Source organism: Oncorhynchus clarkii, chromosome 18 (genome assembly GCF_045791955.1).
Source record: "Oncorhynchus clarkii lewisi isolate Uvic-CL-2024 chromosome 18, UVic_Ocla_1.0, whole genome shotgun sequence".
NCBI classification, from domain to species: domain Eukaryota; kingdom Metazoa; phylum Chordata; class Actinopteri; order Salmoniformes; family Salmonidae; genus Oncorhynchus; species Oncorhynchus clarkii.
The window spans coordinates 39,583,921-39,598,310 of record NC_092164.1 but is presented as its reverse complement, the minus strand read 5'-3'; the positions used below and the strand labels follow the sequence as shown (position 1 = coordinate 39,598,310).

The following is a 14,390-nucleotide window of genomic DNA, read 5'->3' as shown; positions in this document are numbered from 1 at the left end:
AGATCCACCGGAAAGCAAACACATCCATCCCCTCATCCTCCCATCCTTTCTATGTCCTCTGCCGCCCTACATCTTCTAACCCTTTCTATATCCTCTGCCATCCTACATCTTCTAACCCTTTCTATTTCCTCTGCCATCCTACATCTTCTAACCCTTTCTATTTCCTCTGCCACCCTACATCTTTTAACCCTTTCTATTTCCTCTGCCGTCCTACATCTTCTAACCCTTTCTATTTCCTCTGCCGCCCTACATCTTCTAACCCTTTCTATTTCCTCTGCCACCCTACATCTTCTAACCCTTTCTATTTCCTCTGCCGCTCTACATCTTTTAACCCTTTCTATTTCCTCCGCCGCCCTACATCTTTTAACCCTTTCTATTTCCTCTGCCGCCCTACATCTTCTAACCCTTTCTATGTCCTCTGCCGCCCTACATCTTCTAACCCTTTCTATTTTCTCTGCCACCCTACATCTTTTAACACTTTATATTTTCTCTGCCACCCTACATCTTCTAACCCTTTCTATTTACTCTGCCACACTACATCTTTTAACACTTTATATTTCCTCTGCCATCCTACATCTTCTAACCCTTTCTATTTCCTCTGCCACCCTACATCTTTTAACCCTTTCTATTTCCTCTGCCATCCTACATCTTCTAACCCTTTCTATTTCCTCCGCCACCCTACATCTTTTAACCCTTTCTATTTCCTCTACCATCCTACATCTTCTAACCCTTTCTATGTCCTCCGCCACCCTACATCTTTTAACCCTTTCTATTTCCTCTGCCATCCTACATCTTCTAACCCTTTCTATTTCCTCTGCCACCCTACATCTTCTAACCCTTTCTATTTCCACTGCCATCCTACATCTTCAAATCCTTTCTATTTCCTCTGCCACCCTACATCTTCTAACCCTTTCTATTTCCACTGCCATCCTACATCTTCAAATCCTTTCTATTTCCTCTGCCGCCCTACATCTTCTAACCCTTTCTATGTCCTCCGCCACCCTACATCTTTTAACCCTTTCTATTTCCTCTGCCATCCTACATCTTCTAACCCTTTCTATTTCCTCTGCCACCCTACATCTTCTAACCCTTTCTATTTCCACTGCCATCCTACATCTTCAAATCCTTTCTATTTCCTCTGCCACACTACATCTTCTAAACCTTTCTATTTCCTCTGCCACCCTACATCTTCTAACCCTTTCTATTTCCTCTGCCGCCCTACATCTTCTAACCCTTTCTATTTCCTCTGCCGCCCTACATCTTCTAACCCTTTCTATTACCTCTGCCGCCCTACATCTTCTAACCCTTTCTATTACCTCTGCCGCCCTACATCTTCTAACCCTTTCTATTACCTCTGCCACCCTAAATCTGTTAACCCTTTCTATTTCCTCTGCCATTCTACATCCTCCCTTCCTTTCTCTCATTCTTCTCCCACTCTACAATCTCTCAGGCGACACAGGCCCAGAAGTCACCATGGCCGCTCCCAGAGACCTGGTGACCTCGGAAGTGACGGCCAGGAGTTTCCGGGTGTCGTGGACCCACGCCCCTGGCACGGTGGAGAAGTACCGGGTGGTGTTCTACCCTGCCAGCGGGGGCCAGCCCGAGGAGAAGGTGGTGCAGGGCACAGTGGACACGGTGGTGCTCAACTACCTCCTCTCCCTGACTGAGTACCAGGTGGCCGTGTTCGCCATCTACGCCAGCTCAGCTAGCGAGGCCCTCCGAGGCAGCACTACCACATGTAAGTCTAGTTACAAAACTGAATCTCATCTAATTTAGTGGTGGCTAGAAGTTGATGAATGGCAATGAAATCCCCCCATGGATATCTGTGAATACTAAGTACACAATTGACCTTGTCTCAAAGTTAATGGGGATGGTGAGTAACCTACCGCTGTCAAGACTGACATACAGATGGAGGAGGAAGTAAGACAATTTACGACATCCAGTAAATCTGTAAAGGCTCTCACTTTTTGGCGCTTAAGTAGCCCGTATTGCGTTTAGGCCCACCATTTATGTATTTCTATAGACAGGTTAAGGGAGGGGCTATGGCCACTCTTGGTCAAACAGGTTAACAGGAATGGAGATCGCTTTGCTGTGTGAATTGTGAATTATGCCAAATTGTTTACAATTTTACCTTTGCTTTTCCTCTTAGTATGTTACGAAACTGAAAAGGGTTCTTCGTGGAACCCAAAAGGGTTATACCTGGAACCAAAAAAATATTTTTCAAAGGGTTCTCCTATGGGGACTGCTGATGAACCATTTTAGGTTCTAGATAGCACCTTTTTTTCTAAGAGTGTATATAAACTCAATCAAGGGAAGCTAGGACATGCTAACGAGTCTGTAACCTTGAGGTAAGCGAGCAGGGTGTTGTATGTCTTTGTCCCTAGTGGAGACAGTATAGCCTACTCACCAAGGTCCAGGGAGAGCTCAGTTGGGACTCCGTAGTCGGCCAGCACAAGCAAGTTATTAGGTTCAAATGGGGACAAAGATAATAGTCTACAAAAGAATAAACAAAAAGGCATGCCAACCTAAGGAAAAAGGATTCAGACACAAATGTGAAAACCCTGCCGGGTCAGGAGGCTACTTCCAATCAGCTTCTCAGCTAGGTAATCTCTCCCACCTGTGAGCAATCACTCCCTACTGGCACTCCGAGCACCTGGCCCTGCTGCTGCTGGGATATGAATAATGGACTGCTAGTGAAATGGACTGCTAGTGTAACTGTGTCCTAACCCACTTCCTACTGCTAACCCCTGATCAGCCGCACATCAGGACCTTAATTAGAGTACAATCAGCTGTCTTAGACAGAGCAGGGCTGGAGCAAAAACCTGCAATGCAGTAGGTAATCATTTCACTCTTAGTCTGCACCTGTTGTTTACAAAGCATGTGACAAATAACATTTGATTTGATTTTAGCTCTCCATAAGGAGGGTTTTGCTAAACCTGGTCTACTGGTCTAAGTCAGGACCTTGTCTCAACCCTGTGTGAGCTGTGTGTGACCCAAATAAATAAAATGACTAGAACGGGCAAAGCCCCTCTGACCAATTTGACTGCACCCTCATTGGTACACTCAATATGACTAATATAGAATTGTAATCCTGAATGTTGACTTGAATGTTGATGGCTGTTGTAGTAATTCTATGGCGTGACCCCTGTATAACCCTTGTGTGTTACAGTGGCCCTACCCATGGTGAACAACCTGGAGCTGTTTGACATCACCCACAATAGCATGAGAGCCCGCTGGAGGGTCGCAGAGGGGGCTTCTGGCTACATGATCCTCTATGCTCCACTGACCGAGGGAGACGCCGCCGACGAGAAGGAGGTGAGAGAAAAAAGAGAGCAAAGGGAGGACGGAGAGGATAGAGAAAGGAGGATGAGAGGAATGAGCGAGAAGAGGAATGAGATGGTAAAATAAAGAAGGGGAAAATAGAGAAGGGGAAAAGACTGTCAGAAAGAAAAGGAAAGAAGAAGTATAATCCAAAGCACAGATGGAGAGAGAAAGAGAGAGAAGAGGATTTAAGAAACGGAGTGGCTAAATTTAAATACAGAGGAAAATAAAGAAGTAGCAAGGGAGGGAATTTAGACTCAAAGCAAGGAAATGTTTAGAATACATTGTAACTAGTACAGTGAAAGGGGGAGAGGGAGAGAGAAAATGAGGGCAAAGTCCTCTACCGCTCAAATTCCACCCATCCTGTTAGTGCTCATTAAAAAAGAACACTCCCTCCAGGCACAGTAATCAGTTCAGGTTCACAGTTTCACTTGCTCAGCCTGTTGGGGCACAACATGGCTTCCAGGGCTTTTTTCTCTTTTTCTCAAAGTGATGCTTGAAGTTTTTGTGCTAAATGTTACATCGACTGTTGTCGATTGATCCAGACAGGTTTTAAGTGCATATCTGGGTTGTTTAGTAACAATCTGCAGCCTCTATATAGAATAGCCTAAAACAAATGCAATCTTGGGGCAATATGGTTCATTCTGTAAAATGCAGGGAAAGGCACTTTTTTTTCACACCCTCGTGTATCACGTCTGGCTGGCTGGCTGCCACTTTATCTGGCGGTGTGACTGCCTTGCCCTTGTCTGTTTGATGGTTGATATTCTGTCTCTATCAACCCCCTGTATATATCTTGCTCCTTGCCAACCTCTCTGCGTACCTGTCTGTCACCTTGTCTAAGGTCTCTGATGACTGTTTGTGCAGGTGAAAGTGGCTGAGACTGTGAACGAAGTGGAACTGGAGAACCTGACTCCAGACACAGAGTACACAGTGACCGTGTACGCCATGTACGGAGAGGAGGCCAGTGACCCTATGACCAGTCAGGAGACCACGCGTGAGTAACCACCTCCTACACTCGTACGCATGCACGTGTACACACAGATTCACATACATTATGAATAAACAGACACATATACAGTACCAGTCAAAAGTTTGGACACATGGCCTCCCGGGTGGCGCAGTGGTTAAGAGCGCTGTACTGCAGCACCAGTTGCGCCACCAGAGACTTTGGGTTCGCGCCCAGGCTCTGTCGTAACTGTCCGCGACCGGGAGGTCCGTGGGGCGACGCACAGTTGTCCGGGTTAGAGAGGGTTTGGCCGGTAGGGAAATCCTTGTCTCATCGCGCACCTCATCGCGCACATCGCGCGCCGGGCGCAGTGCGCGCTAACCAAGGTTGCCAGGCGCACAGTGTTTCCTACGACACATTGGTGCGGCTGGCTTCCGGGTTGGATGGCGCTGTGTTAAGAAGCAGTGCGGCTTGGTTGGGTTGCGTATCGGAGGACGCATGACTTTCAACCTTCGTCTCTCCCGAGCCCGTACGGGAGCGATGAGACAAGATAGTAGCTACTAAACAATTGGATACCACGAAATTGGGGGGAAAAAGGGTCAAATTTTAATTAAAAAAACACACCAAAAAAATATGAAAGTTTGGATACACGTACTCAATTCAGGGGGGTTTTCCTTATTTGTACAATTGTCTACATTGTAGAATAGTAGTGAAGACATCACAACTATGAAATAACACATATGGAATCACATAGGAACCAAAAAAGTGTTAAACAAATCAAAATATATTTTATATTTGAGATTCTTCAAATAGCCATCCTTTGGCTTGATGACAGCTTTGCACACTCTTGGGATTCTCTCAACAAGCTTCATGAGGTAGTCACCTGGAATGTATTAAAAATGAACATGTGAACTTTCTTTCCTTCTTAATGCGTTTAAGCCAATCAGTTGAGTTTTGACAAGGTAGGGGTGGTATACAGAAGATAGCCCTATGTGGTCCATATTATGGGAAGAACAGCTCAAATAAGCAAAGAGAAAATACATTACTTTAAGACATGAAGGTCAGTCAATCCGGAACATTTCAAGAACATACGCCATCCCATCTGGTTTGCTTTTAGTGGGACTGTCATTTGTTTTTCAACAGGACAATGACCCAACACACCACCAGGCTGTGTACGGGCTATTTGACCAAGAAGGAGAGTGATGGAGTGCTGCATGAGATGACCTGGCCTCCACAATCACCCAACCTCAACCCAATTGAGATGGTTTGGGATGAGTTGGACCGCAGAGTGAAGGAAAAGCAGCCAAAAGGTGCACGCCGTATGTGGCAACTACTTCAAGACTGTTGGAAAAGCATAACAGATGAAGCTGGTTGAGAGAATGCCAAGAGTGTGCAAAGCTGTCATCAAGGCAAAAGGTGGCTACTTTGAAGAATCTCAAATATAACACTTTTTTGGTTACTACACAATTACATGTGTGTTATTTCATAGTTTTGATGTCTTCACTATTCTACAATGTATATATTAAATACTTAAAAACCCTGGAATGAGAAAGTGTGTCCATACTTTTTACTGGTAAAACAGTTGCGGTGCTTGTAGATAAAGCTGTCATAATAATTGTAAATCTTTATCAGAAAATGGGATGTATATTTACTGGGATACTTACTGTAGCATGAGATACTTACTGTAGCATGAGATACTTACTGTAGGTATTTAGATGTTTTGTTAGCCATCAGGCCTAGTGAATTTGCATACTTCTGCCTGCATCTTGATGTCAAGCCCTGGCAAGCTTTAGAGCAAGACCTAACAAACAGGCTGACAAAACGGCGTTTGTGCTAATTTTGTGTTTCAGAGCTATTACGGTTGCATCAATTTAGTGTTGACGTTGACCAACTGTCAGTCACCACCTTGCTAGTTAATGTGTTATTGTCCTTCTTTGAGCGCTTCTAAGGGCGGTGTCACGACATGTGTTGTAGATATACAGAGGCTTGAAAACAGTTCAGAAAGTAGTTGTCCTGTTTTAAGGGAACAGGACAGTGCCTTAAAAAGAAACAGTTCACTCCTGAATGAAACTTTTTTGGATGTGGTGTAGATCCAGCCTATTTATCTCCACCCCAAAAGAATGGGAAAGATAAACACTGTCTACAAATGCTGCTAGTATGTCCAGTTCATTTGGAATGGAGGTATGTAACATGATCTAAATAACAGATTGTGTGTTCTCAACTCATCTCAACATTAGACCACTTAGGACATCTGTAAACATTTGACAAACAGATGTTTTGGAGTGATCTGTCACATTTAATAAATGACAGCATTGGAGTATAGTAGGAATAGATCCTTGCCAAACTTTAATACCCTCCTCTCCAACTTTTTTTATTTACAATTCCCTCATGAACCCAGTCCACCTTCACTGCATCCTTTTCATGCTCCCTGCGTCTAAAGCTAAACGCTGACCCTCATTTAAATTGAAGAGAATGATCCGCAGCAAGAAAGAACAGGAGTAATTTTAAGCAGGACTTCTAGCCCTACCTAAAGGTCCTTGTTAAATTCTAACTCTGCCAGAGAATGTACTTTGTCCGCAAAAGGCCATTCTCCTGCCCCAACTCTCAATCAAAAAGAGTCACTCGCGTCATGCACCTGTGGGAGGGTGACTCAGGTTATTGTGTTTAATTACAACTATATTAGGGTTGACCCATGTTCCTGTTCTCTACCCCCCCTCATCTCCCAGTACCCCTGACCCCGGCGCGGAACCTGCGCTTCTCCGACGTCGACCACAGCTCGGCCAGGCTCACCTGGGAGGCGACGTCCAAGAAGGCCAACGGCTATCGCATCATGTACGTCAAGACAAACGGAGTGCAGACCAATGAGGTGAGAGCTCACGGCACTTGGCCAATAAATCAGCTGGACATTAAACCCATGAATAGATCGTGTTAATGTTAATGTTGCGGACTTTCCCCCTAAAGAAATTACCTTTCAATTGATTCAACTGATTTATAGAAAAGTAGGCATCACTGGAATGGATACCAAATTTATAAGATGAGTTAAATAAAATATATATACTGTTTTATTGTCACATGGAGGGACTCACACTGACCGTTAACCCTGACCTCTCTCTTCCGTGGCTATAGATGGATGTTGGCCACATCACCACCCTGTTGCTAAGGAACCTGACATCATTGACAGAGTACACGGTGGCCATCTTTGCTATCTATGACGAGGGCCAGGCAGAGCCCCTTACTGACAGCTTCACCACTAGTAAGACTGTCTCTACCCATATAAGCAATGCTATTGGCAGCTCTTGGCTTTCAACAACAGCCTTTATAATACAAAAAAAGGCTTTAAATGCTGTGGCTTGTAGAAAGTGCCATAGAAATATAATTAATAGAACGGACATTCCCATTCAATTCAACGTTCCGTGATGGGTGGGCATTCTATTTCTATGGAAAGTGCTAACAAATGATCTAGCTGTATTTGAAAATGAAACACTGATGTAAGTGAACAGTTTCTTACATGTGATAAAGTGTATCTAAAAGTGAGTTCAGACTGTGAATATGACCACTCATATGCAAAGTGAAGTGGAGCTCTCCTTCCACTATTTTGAGGCATCTTTACCCTTTGTGTGTAATCCAGAGACAGTCCCAGAGCCTCTGAACCTAAAGACCAGTGAAGTCTCCACAGAGAGCTTCAGGGTCTCCTGGGAACACTCAGCCCAGGACGTGGTCCTCTACAGACTCACCTGGACCCCAACCAGAGGAGGAGACACTAAAGAGGTCTGTGTCTGATGGCTGTTGGTTAGTTGAATGGATGGATAGTTCTCTGTCTGTGTGTCTGTGTTTCTGTCTATCTGTGTAACGGCCGTTGGTGGAAGAAGGTGAGGACCAAGATGCAGCGTGGTACGTGTTCATATTTATTAAATAGAACTGAACACTAAATACAAAGTAACAAAAGAGAACAACCGAAACAGCTCCGTCAGGTGAAAAACACACTAAACAGAAAACAACTACCCACAAACACAGGTGGGAACAGGCTACCTAAGTATGGTTCTCAATCAGAGACAACGATAGACAGCTGCCTCTGATTGGGAACCATACCAGGCCAAACACAGAAATACAAAACATGCAACAAAACATAGAATGCCCACCCCAACTCACGCCCTGACCAAACCAAAATAGAGACATAAAAAGGAACTAAGGTCAGGACGTGACAGTCTGTCAGTGCAGTTAGTGTCTCACATCAGCTAAAGAATCTCTGACGGCTAATGAATTGCGTCTGCTAGCGGATTGTCTGCTACGTGATTTGTCCCACACTGCTCGGCATACTTTCTATCACACCCCTGAGTGTTTAAACACCTCACACACATGGTTACGGGCTTAAAAAAAGAAGACACCTGCACCATGTCAGATATAGAGTATAAAAAAATCTTCTTTATTAACTTTGAAATTATGAAAACGATTAATAACATTCCACCCATGTGGCCACAGATGGCGCTTTTGGTCATTGACCGCAGGAATGGGCTACAGTGCTATTTTGAAGCCCTTTTGATGACTGTAGAATTCCAGTCCATTCGGTAGCAGCGAAATATCTGACATTTTTGACTCAACTTCTCACTACATCCCCCCCTTCCCTCCATCCCTCCCCCTCTCTCCATCTCTACCTCCCTCCCTCTCTTTCCATGGTGAAGATGCTAGTGAATGGTAACAGGAACAGCCACCTGCTGACTGGACTGAGGCCCATCACTGAGTACGAAGTCTCTCTGATTGCTGTCTTTAGAAACGAGGAGGAAAGCGACGCCGTGACCCTCACAGAGTCAACAGGTAATTAAGGGAAACTCCACTCCAATCAGGGTTAATTGAACATTGGGGATTGTATTGATTATTGTATTGATTTAGTGTTGCCACTGTGCTACTTCTTGCTCTTTGTTAAAATCGTGCATGTCCACAACACAACTTTTTTACCCATGTGTTGTATGTTTGCTACAAGGCATTGTTCATTGAGATTAGTCTTGAGAAACACCTTTGTGTTGAAACATTGACATTAAAGTCAAAACTACACTACATGACCAAATGAATGTGGACACCTGCTCGTCGAACATCTCATTCCAACATCATGGGCATTAATATGGAGTAGGTCCCCCCTTTGCTGCTATAACAGCCTCAACTCTTCTGGGAAGGCTTTCCACTAGATGTTGGAACATTGCTGCGGGGACTTGCTTCCATTCAGCCACAAGAGCATTAGTGAGGTCGGGCACTGATGTTAGGCGATTAGGCCTGGCTTGCACTCGGTGTTCCAATTCATCCCAAAGGTGTTCGATGGGGTTGAGGTCAGGGCTCTGTGCAGGCCAGTCAAGTTCGGGGAGCATTGTCATGCTGAAACAGGAAAGGGCCTTCCCCAAACTATTGCCACAAAGTTGTAGGTACAGAATCGTCAAGAAGATCATTGAAACCCATTTCACGAAGCTCCCAATGAAGACTTCTTGTGCTGACGTTGCTTCCAGAGCCAGTTTGGACCTCGGTAGTGAGTGATGCAACCGAGGACAGACAATTTTTGCAATGCACTTCTGTGAGCTTGTGTGGCCTACCACTTCACAGTTGTTGCTTCTAGATGTTTCCACTTCACAATAACAGCACTTACAGTTGACTGGGGAAGCTCTAGCAGGGCAACAATTTGAAGAACTGACTTGTTGGAAAGGTAGCATCCTATGACGGTGCCACGTTGAAAGTCACTGAGCTCTTTAGTAAGGCTATTCTACTGCCAATGTTTGTCTATGGAGATTGTACGGCTGTGTAATTTTATACACCTGTCAGCAACAGATGTGGATGAAATAGCCAAATCCACTCATTTGAAGGGGGTGTTCACATACTTTTGTATATATAGTGTATATCTCCTCTAATTCTTCTTCTGAAATGCTCACTATACAAATCAAAATGTATTCATTAATTGATTGATTTATTGATTGACCCAACCAATGTATCTGTTTTTCAGTGGCAAGAACAACGACTACCACAAAAGCTACTACAACCACAACTACCACACGAGCTACCACCACAGCAGGTAAACTAGATCTTTTTCTCGGTCATGTACTGTATCGATTTTTCTAAAGTTAATTTTGTGAGAGCTTTTAATAGTAATTTCCTCAACTTGTCCTGTTGTTTATAATAGTGATAGTAATGTATCATAGTGATAATGGATTGCATTTATATAGTGATTTTCACTTGGTTTGAAATTGCAATTTACCTCATCCTTCATCAATGGAAAGAGTTTACTTCCAAAACGCTATATCCCCCCCAAAAAATCTTCATTTGTGTTTTTTCATCAGAAATGATTGCTTATGGGTTCCTTCATGTGTCGGTGAAATATACATTTTCTCCGATTTTTTTATTCATAGATTTGAGAAAATGTGTTGTTTTGCAAGACGCTGTACATCCATTGATAGGCTGGTATGGAACCTGTATATTTGACTGTGATATGTGGTTGTCTCACCTAGCTATCTTAAGACAAATGCACTTACTGTAAGTCACACTGGATAAGAGCATCTGATAACTGACTAAAATGTCAAATGTAAATGTTTTACATACAGATCTCATATTACTGAATATATTTTATTTAAAAAAAAATATATATATATATATGTTGGTGTCACGAATGTATCATTTGTACAGTTTTTTATGACAAATGTAGTTATTTGACTGTATAAAACCTAGCAGTGCTAATTATTTCTCTGAGATTGAGGCGGAAATATAGCGTTTAAAAAAAAAAATTTGTCTCTGAAATTAAACCATGAATTAATAGATTTGAAACACATCTGTCATTGAACAACCCCATGCCATGATTAGATAGGGAAAAAATACACCAATCTCTTTAATAATTTATTTAAACAATAAAAGCAACTTTACCAACATTTGTGAAAATGGATATGTAGTTTTGGATTGAAACTCTTCATCCTGTATGTAGCTATGATCTCATCAGGATCCCTGTGTTTGTGTGCCCTCTCTTTCTGCACTGTTGCATCATTAGTCTATTAATATTGTGTTTATTCAAATGTATGCATGCAACCACACAGTCTGCATAGTAAAACCACCTGGTGTCTCTATCCTATCTCCATTTTCCACCTCCCTTTCTCAACTCATCCTCGCTTCCCTTTTTCCTACTCCCTCCACCCTCACTACCCTCTTTTTCTACCTTCCTCCAACCTCCTGTACCCTCTCTCCCTCCTTTCCTCCATGCCGCCTTCCCTCTACCCTTCTCCCTCCCTCCCTCTCCCAGTTGTGCATCTGGGTGCGAGGAACCTCCTGCTTAGTGATCACACCACCTACAGCATGGAGGTGTCCTGGGAGCTGCAGGACCGCAATGTGCGTCAGTACCGCATCGCCTATGTCACCGCCAGGGGCGATCGTGCCGAGGAGACGGTAAGATGCAGACAGAGGAGATGTTGTCTGTTAGTACCCCCCCCCCCCCACACACACACAAACACACACACACACACACACACACACACAAACACAAACACTTCCATAAACACTTCCTAGAGATTGGGGTTGTATGGTAGTCTTTATGCCAGATGCCTAGTGATATAGTGTTTAATCAGATTCCTTATCTATTGATATCAGAATATTGTAGTCCGGTGAGAATGTAGTCGATAAGTATTACTTATCTGTTGGATGAACCTTGCTGATTTTGTGATGCGGTGTCCCAAGCCAATGTTACAGCCTCATTGAAAGATAATAATGGAAAACAATACAATGAAATTGTGTCTTCAAATAGGATTTCAATGACAAAACAACAATTAATTCCTAGTCCAATGCTATAGTACAGGAAAACTCGGAAAAGTCGCTGAAGCCTTGCATTTGGTTTCTCAAATCACCGGCAACTTCCAGCACCACATAGCCTGAACAACTCCTATTCAATCACAGTTCACTAAAGGCCAGCCCAGCAATAGAAGCAGTAGAGTGGAACCCACAGCTCTACTCTGTAGCAAAGGCATTGCGATTGATAGTTTGCATTCTTCACCGATACTTCATTCCAAACTAGATTGAACCGCCCAAATTATAAATAGTTTATGAGGGAGCGCCCGCATAATAAAAATAATCTAATTTGGCAACTGCGGTGGCATTGGGACTCGGCCATTCGGGTCGCACTCCGTCCTGCGGTCCCCCCCTTCGAAAAAGCTAACTGCTATTTTCATCACGTTTGCCTGAAATTGATTTGTCAAGCTCGCCGCTCGCCGCTTGTCATGGCTGTGAAACTTTTTGGGACGGAGGCAAGGCTAGACCGCACACGCTCGGAATGCAAACAGGAATGAGAGGAGGAATGGAGAGTGGATGAGAGAGAGACAGAGAAAAAGAAGATGCCTGGGAGAGAGAGAGAGAGGGAAGAGGAGGAGTGGCTTTAGTCCAGAAATGACAAACATTCTAGGTGATTCTGAAATTAGACAGCCTGCATTACGAATTCACAGTGTTCACATGTCGAGTTATGCACTGTGCAATACATTACTCAATTAACTTCTATAGCCTAACTCCTGAAAGTTTAAAAGTATATTTTTTAAAATATTTTTCCAATTAAATTTACTGATATCAGTGTCTAGGTAGTCTATACCTTCATTTCAAATTCAATGTCTATTTATAATTAAAATTGTACATAAATTGGGGGCAAAGTACCCCAAAAAACATACTTGTTTTCTTTTGTAGCAAGGCAAGCGTAGCATTATTTGTGATTTCTAACTTCATGTACATTTCTATGCCTGTTAGTACCCCCTATATGACTTTGCAATGAATTGCTGTTTAAATCTATATTCCTGTCAGCTATTAGATGTGGATATGAATTAATACTTGTTTAATTCATGTTTATTATGTACATACAAAGATTAATACGCAACCAGAGCCAGTATGATTCTAATTCTAGTTTTCTGCTCAAGTGTAGACCTGACATGTTCTTAACTATTTGGGGGAGGTATTCTTTCTTGTCATTCACTGATTGCCTAAAAGTCCTAGACTAGAGTTTCTCCTAGATACAGTATTAACTTAATCTCGTGTCTGCTCAATTTTGTTTCATGGCCTTAATCATTCAATTTAATCAGTCATTTGCTGAATGGTTTTCTCCAATACAGCATGTTCATTCACTCACTATCACACGTTATTGCACATGACGTAAGGACATGAAGATTCGCTTAACATACAAAAGATGCGAAAACAGAAATCAGATCCGTTGATCTTTCTGTTATCACTAAAAACAAAGCCATCACAGAGCTCCTATTAGCTCGCCTGGTCCCAGACTTCACCTCTACATGTCATGCCAAACAATGACCATAGTTTGGGAGTTGGAAAGACAGCACAGACATGTCTGGTGCAAGGCTACCTACTAGCTTCATCTGTTCCTCTGATACAACTCCAGTACATTTAATCACCAGTCACATCGACCCAGCATGTCCCTTAACCGGCCTCCACTCCAGACAATACCAGAACCTCGTCCTAGTATCGTGATTTGCAGTTGTGTGTGTATCTGTGTTCTAGAAAATGGTCCCCGGTGGTCAGAACAGCCTGCTGCTGCAGCCACTGCTGTCTGACACGGAGTACAAGGTGACGGTCACCCCGGTCTACACCGACGGAGATGGCCCCGGTGTCAGCCGCATGGGACGCACCTGTAAGTCTGTCTGCATGACCTTCTCTCCGTGGTGACATTTTAGTGACAGGCTCGGACTCTGAGATATGTGTTCTGTTCTCTTCGGCACAATGGAAGCCTCTGTGCTTCTGTATTCTTCTTTCATGTGGAATATGGAACTTTAAAGACCCAGCAGGTAAAACTGCTCAAACCATGTTGAATGGTTGTAATGACTGTTTCAACCAGTGTTGCACATGGGGAATGAGTTAGTTAGGTAGTTCATGAACCCTCACCGTAGGTGAGATAACCATGCTCTGTATATCATTGACACATACTGAATAATCCAATGGAAGCTCTTCACCTCTACATCAGGGAGCTCTCGTAGGCTTAAATAAACTGTTGATTTGACAGGAGATGGTAATTCCTCCTGTGGAGGTTTTCAGAAGCTTAGCAAAATAATTTTTATGGATTTCACATTTACATTCTTCCTCAAATGCAAACATGAGTAGTTGCTTTTTATTTTCCCTGCTC

The 14,390-nt window shown here is 43.3% G+C and overlaps 1 protein-coding gene across 1 annotated transcript in view; it reads left to right on the top strand.

Moving 5' to 3' along the window:
- Positions 1-14,390, top strand: part of LOC139373473 (collagen alpha-1(XIV) chain-like) — an 88,077-nt gene that overhangs the window by 31,513 nt on the left and 42,174 nt on the right. Inside the window, exons 10-19 of the mRNA XM_071114029.1 lie at positions 1,451-1,738; positions 3,170-3,315; positions 4,186-4,315; positions 6,994-7,133; positions 7,394-7,520; positions 7,896-8,035; positions 8,947-9,079; positions 10,248-10,316; positions 11,529-11,671; positions 13,772-13,901. Coding sequence (XP_070970130.1) covers positions 1,451-1,738; positions 3,170-3,315; positions 4,186-4,315; positions 6,994-7,133; positions 7,394-7,520; positions 7,896-8,035; positions 8,947-9,079; positions 10,248-10,316; positions 11,529-11,671; positions 13,772-13,901 — 1,446 coding nt within the window. The remainder of the gene's footprint in view (positions 1-1,450; positions 1,739-3,169; positions 3,316-4,185; positions 4,316-6,993; positions 7,134-7,393; positions 7,521-7,895; positions 8,036-8,946; positions 9,080-10,247; positions 10,317-11,528; positions 11,672-13,771; positions 13,902-14,390) is intronic.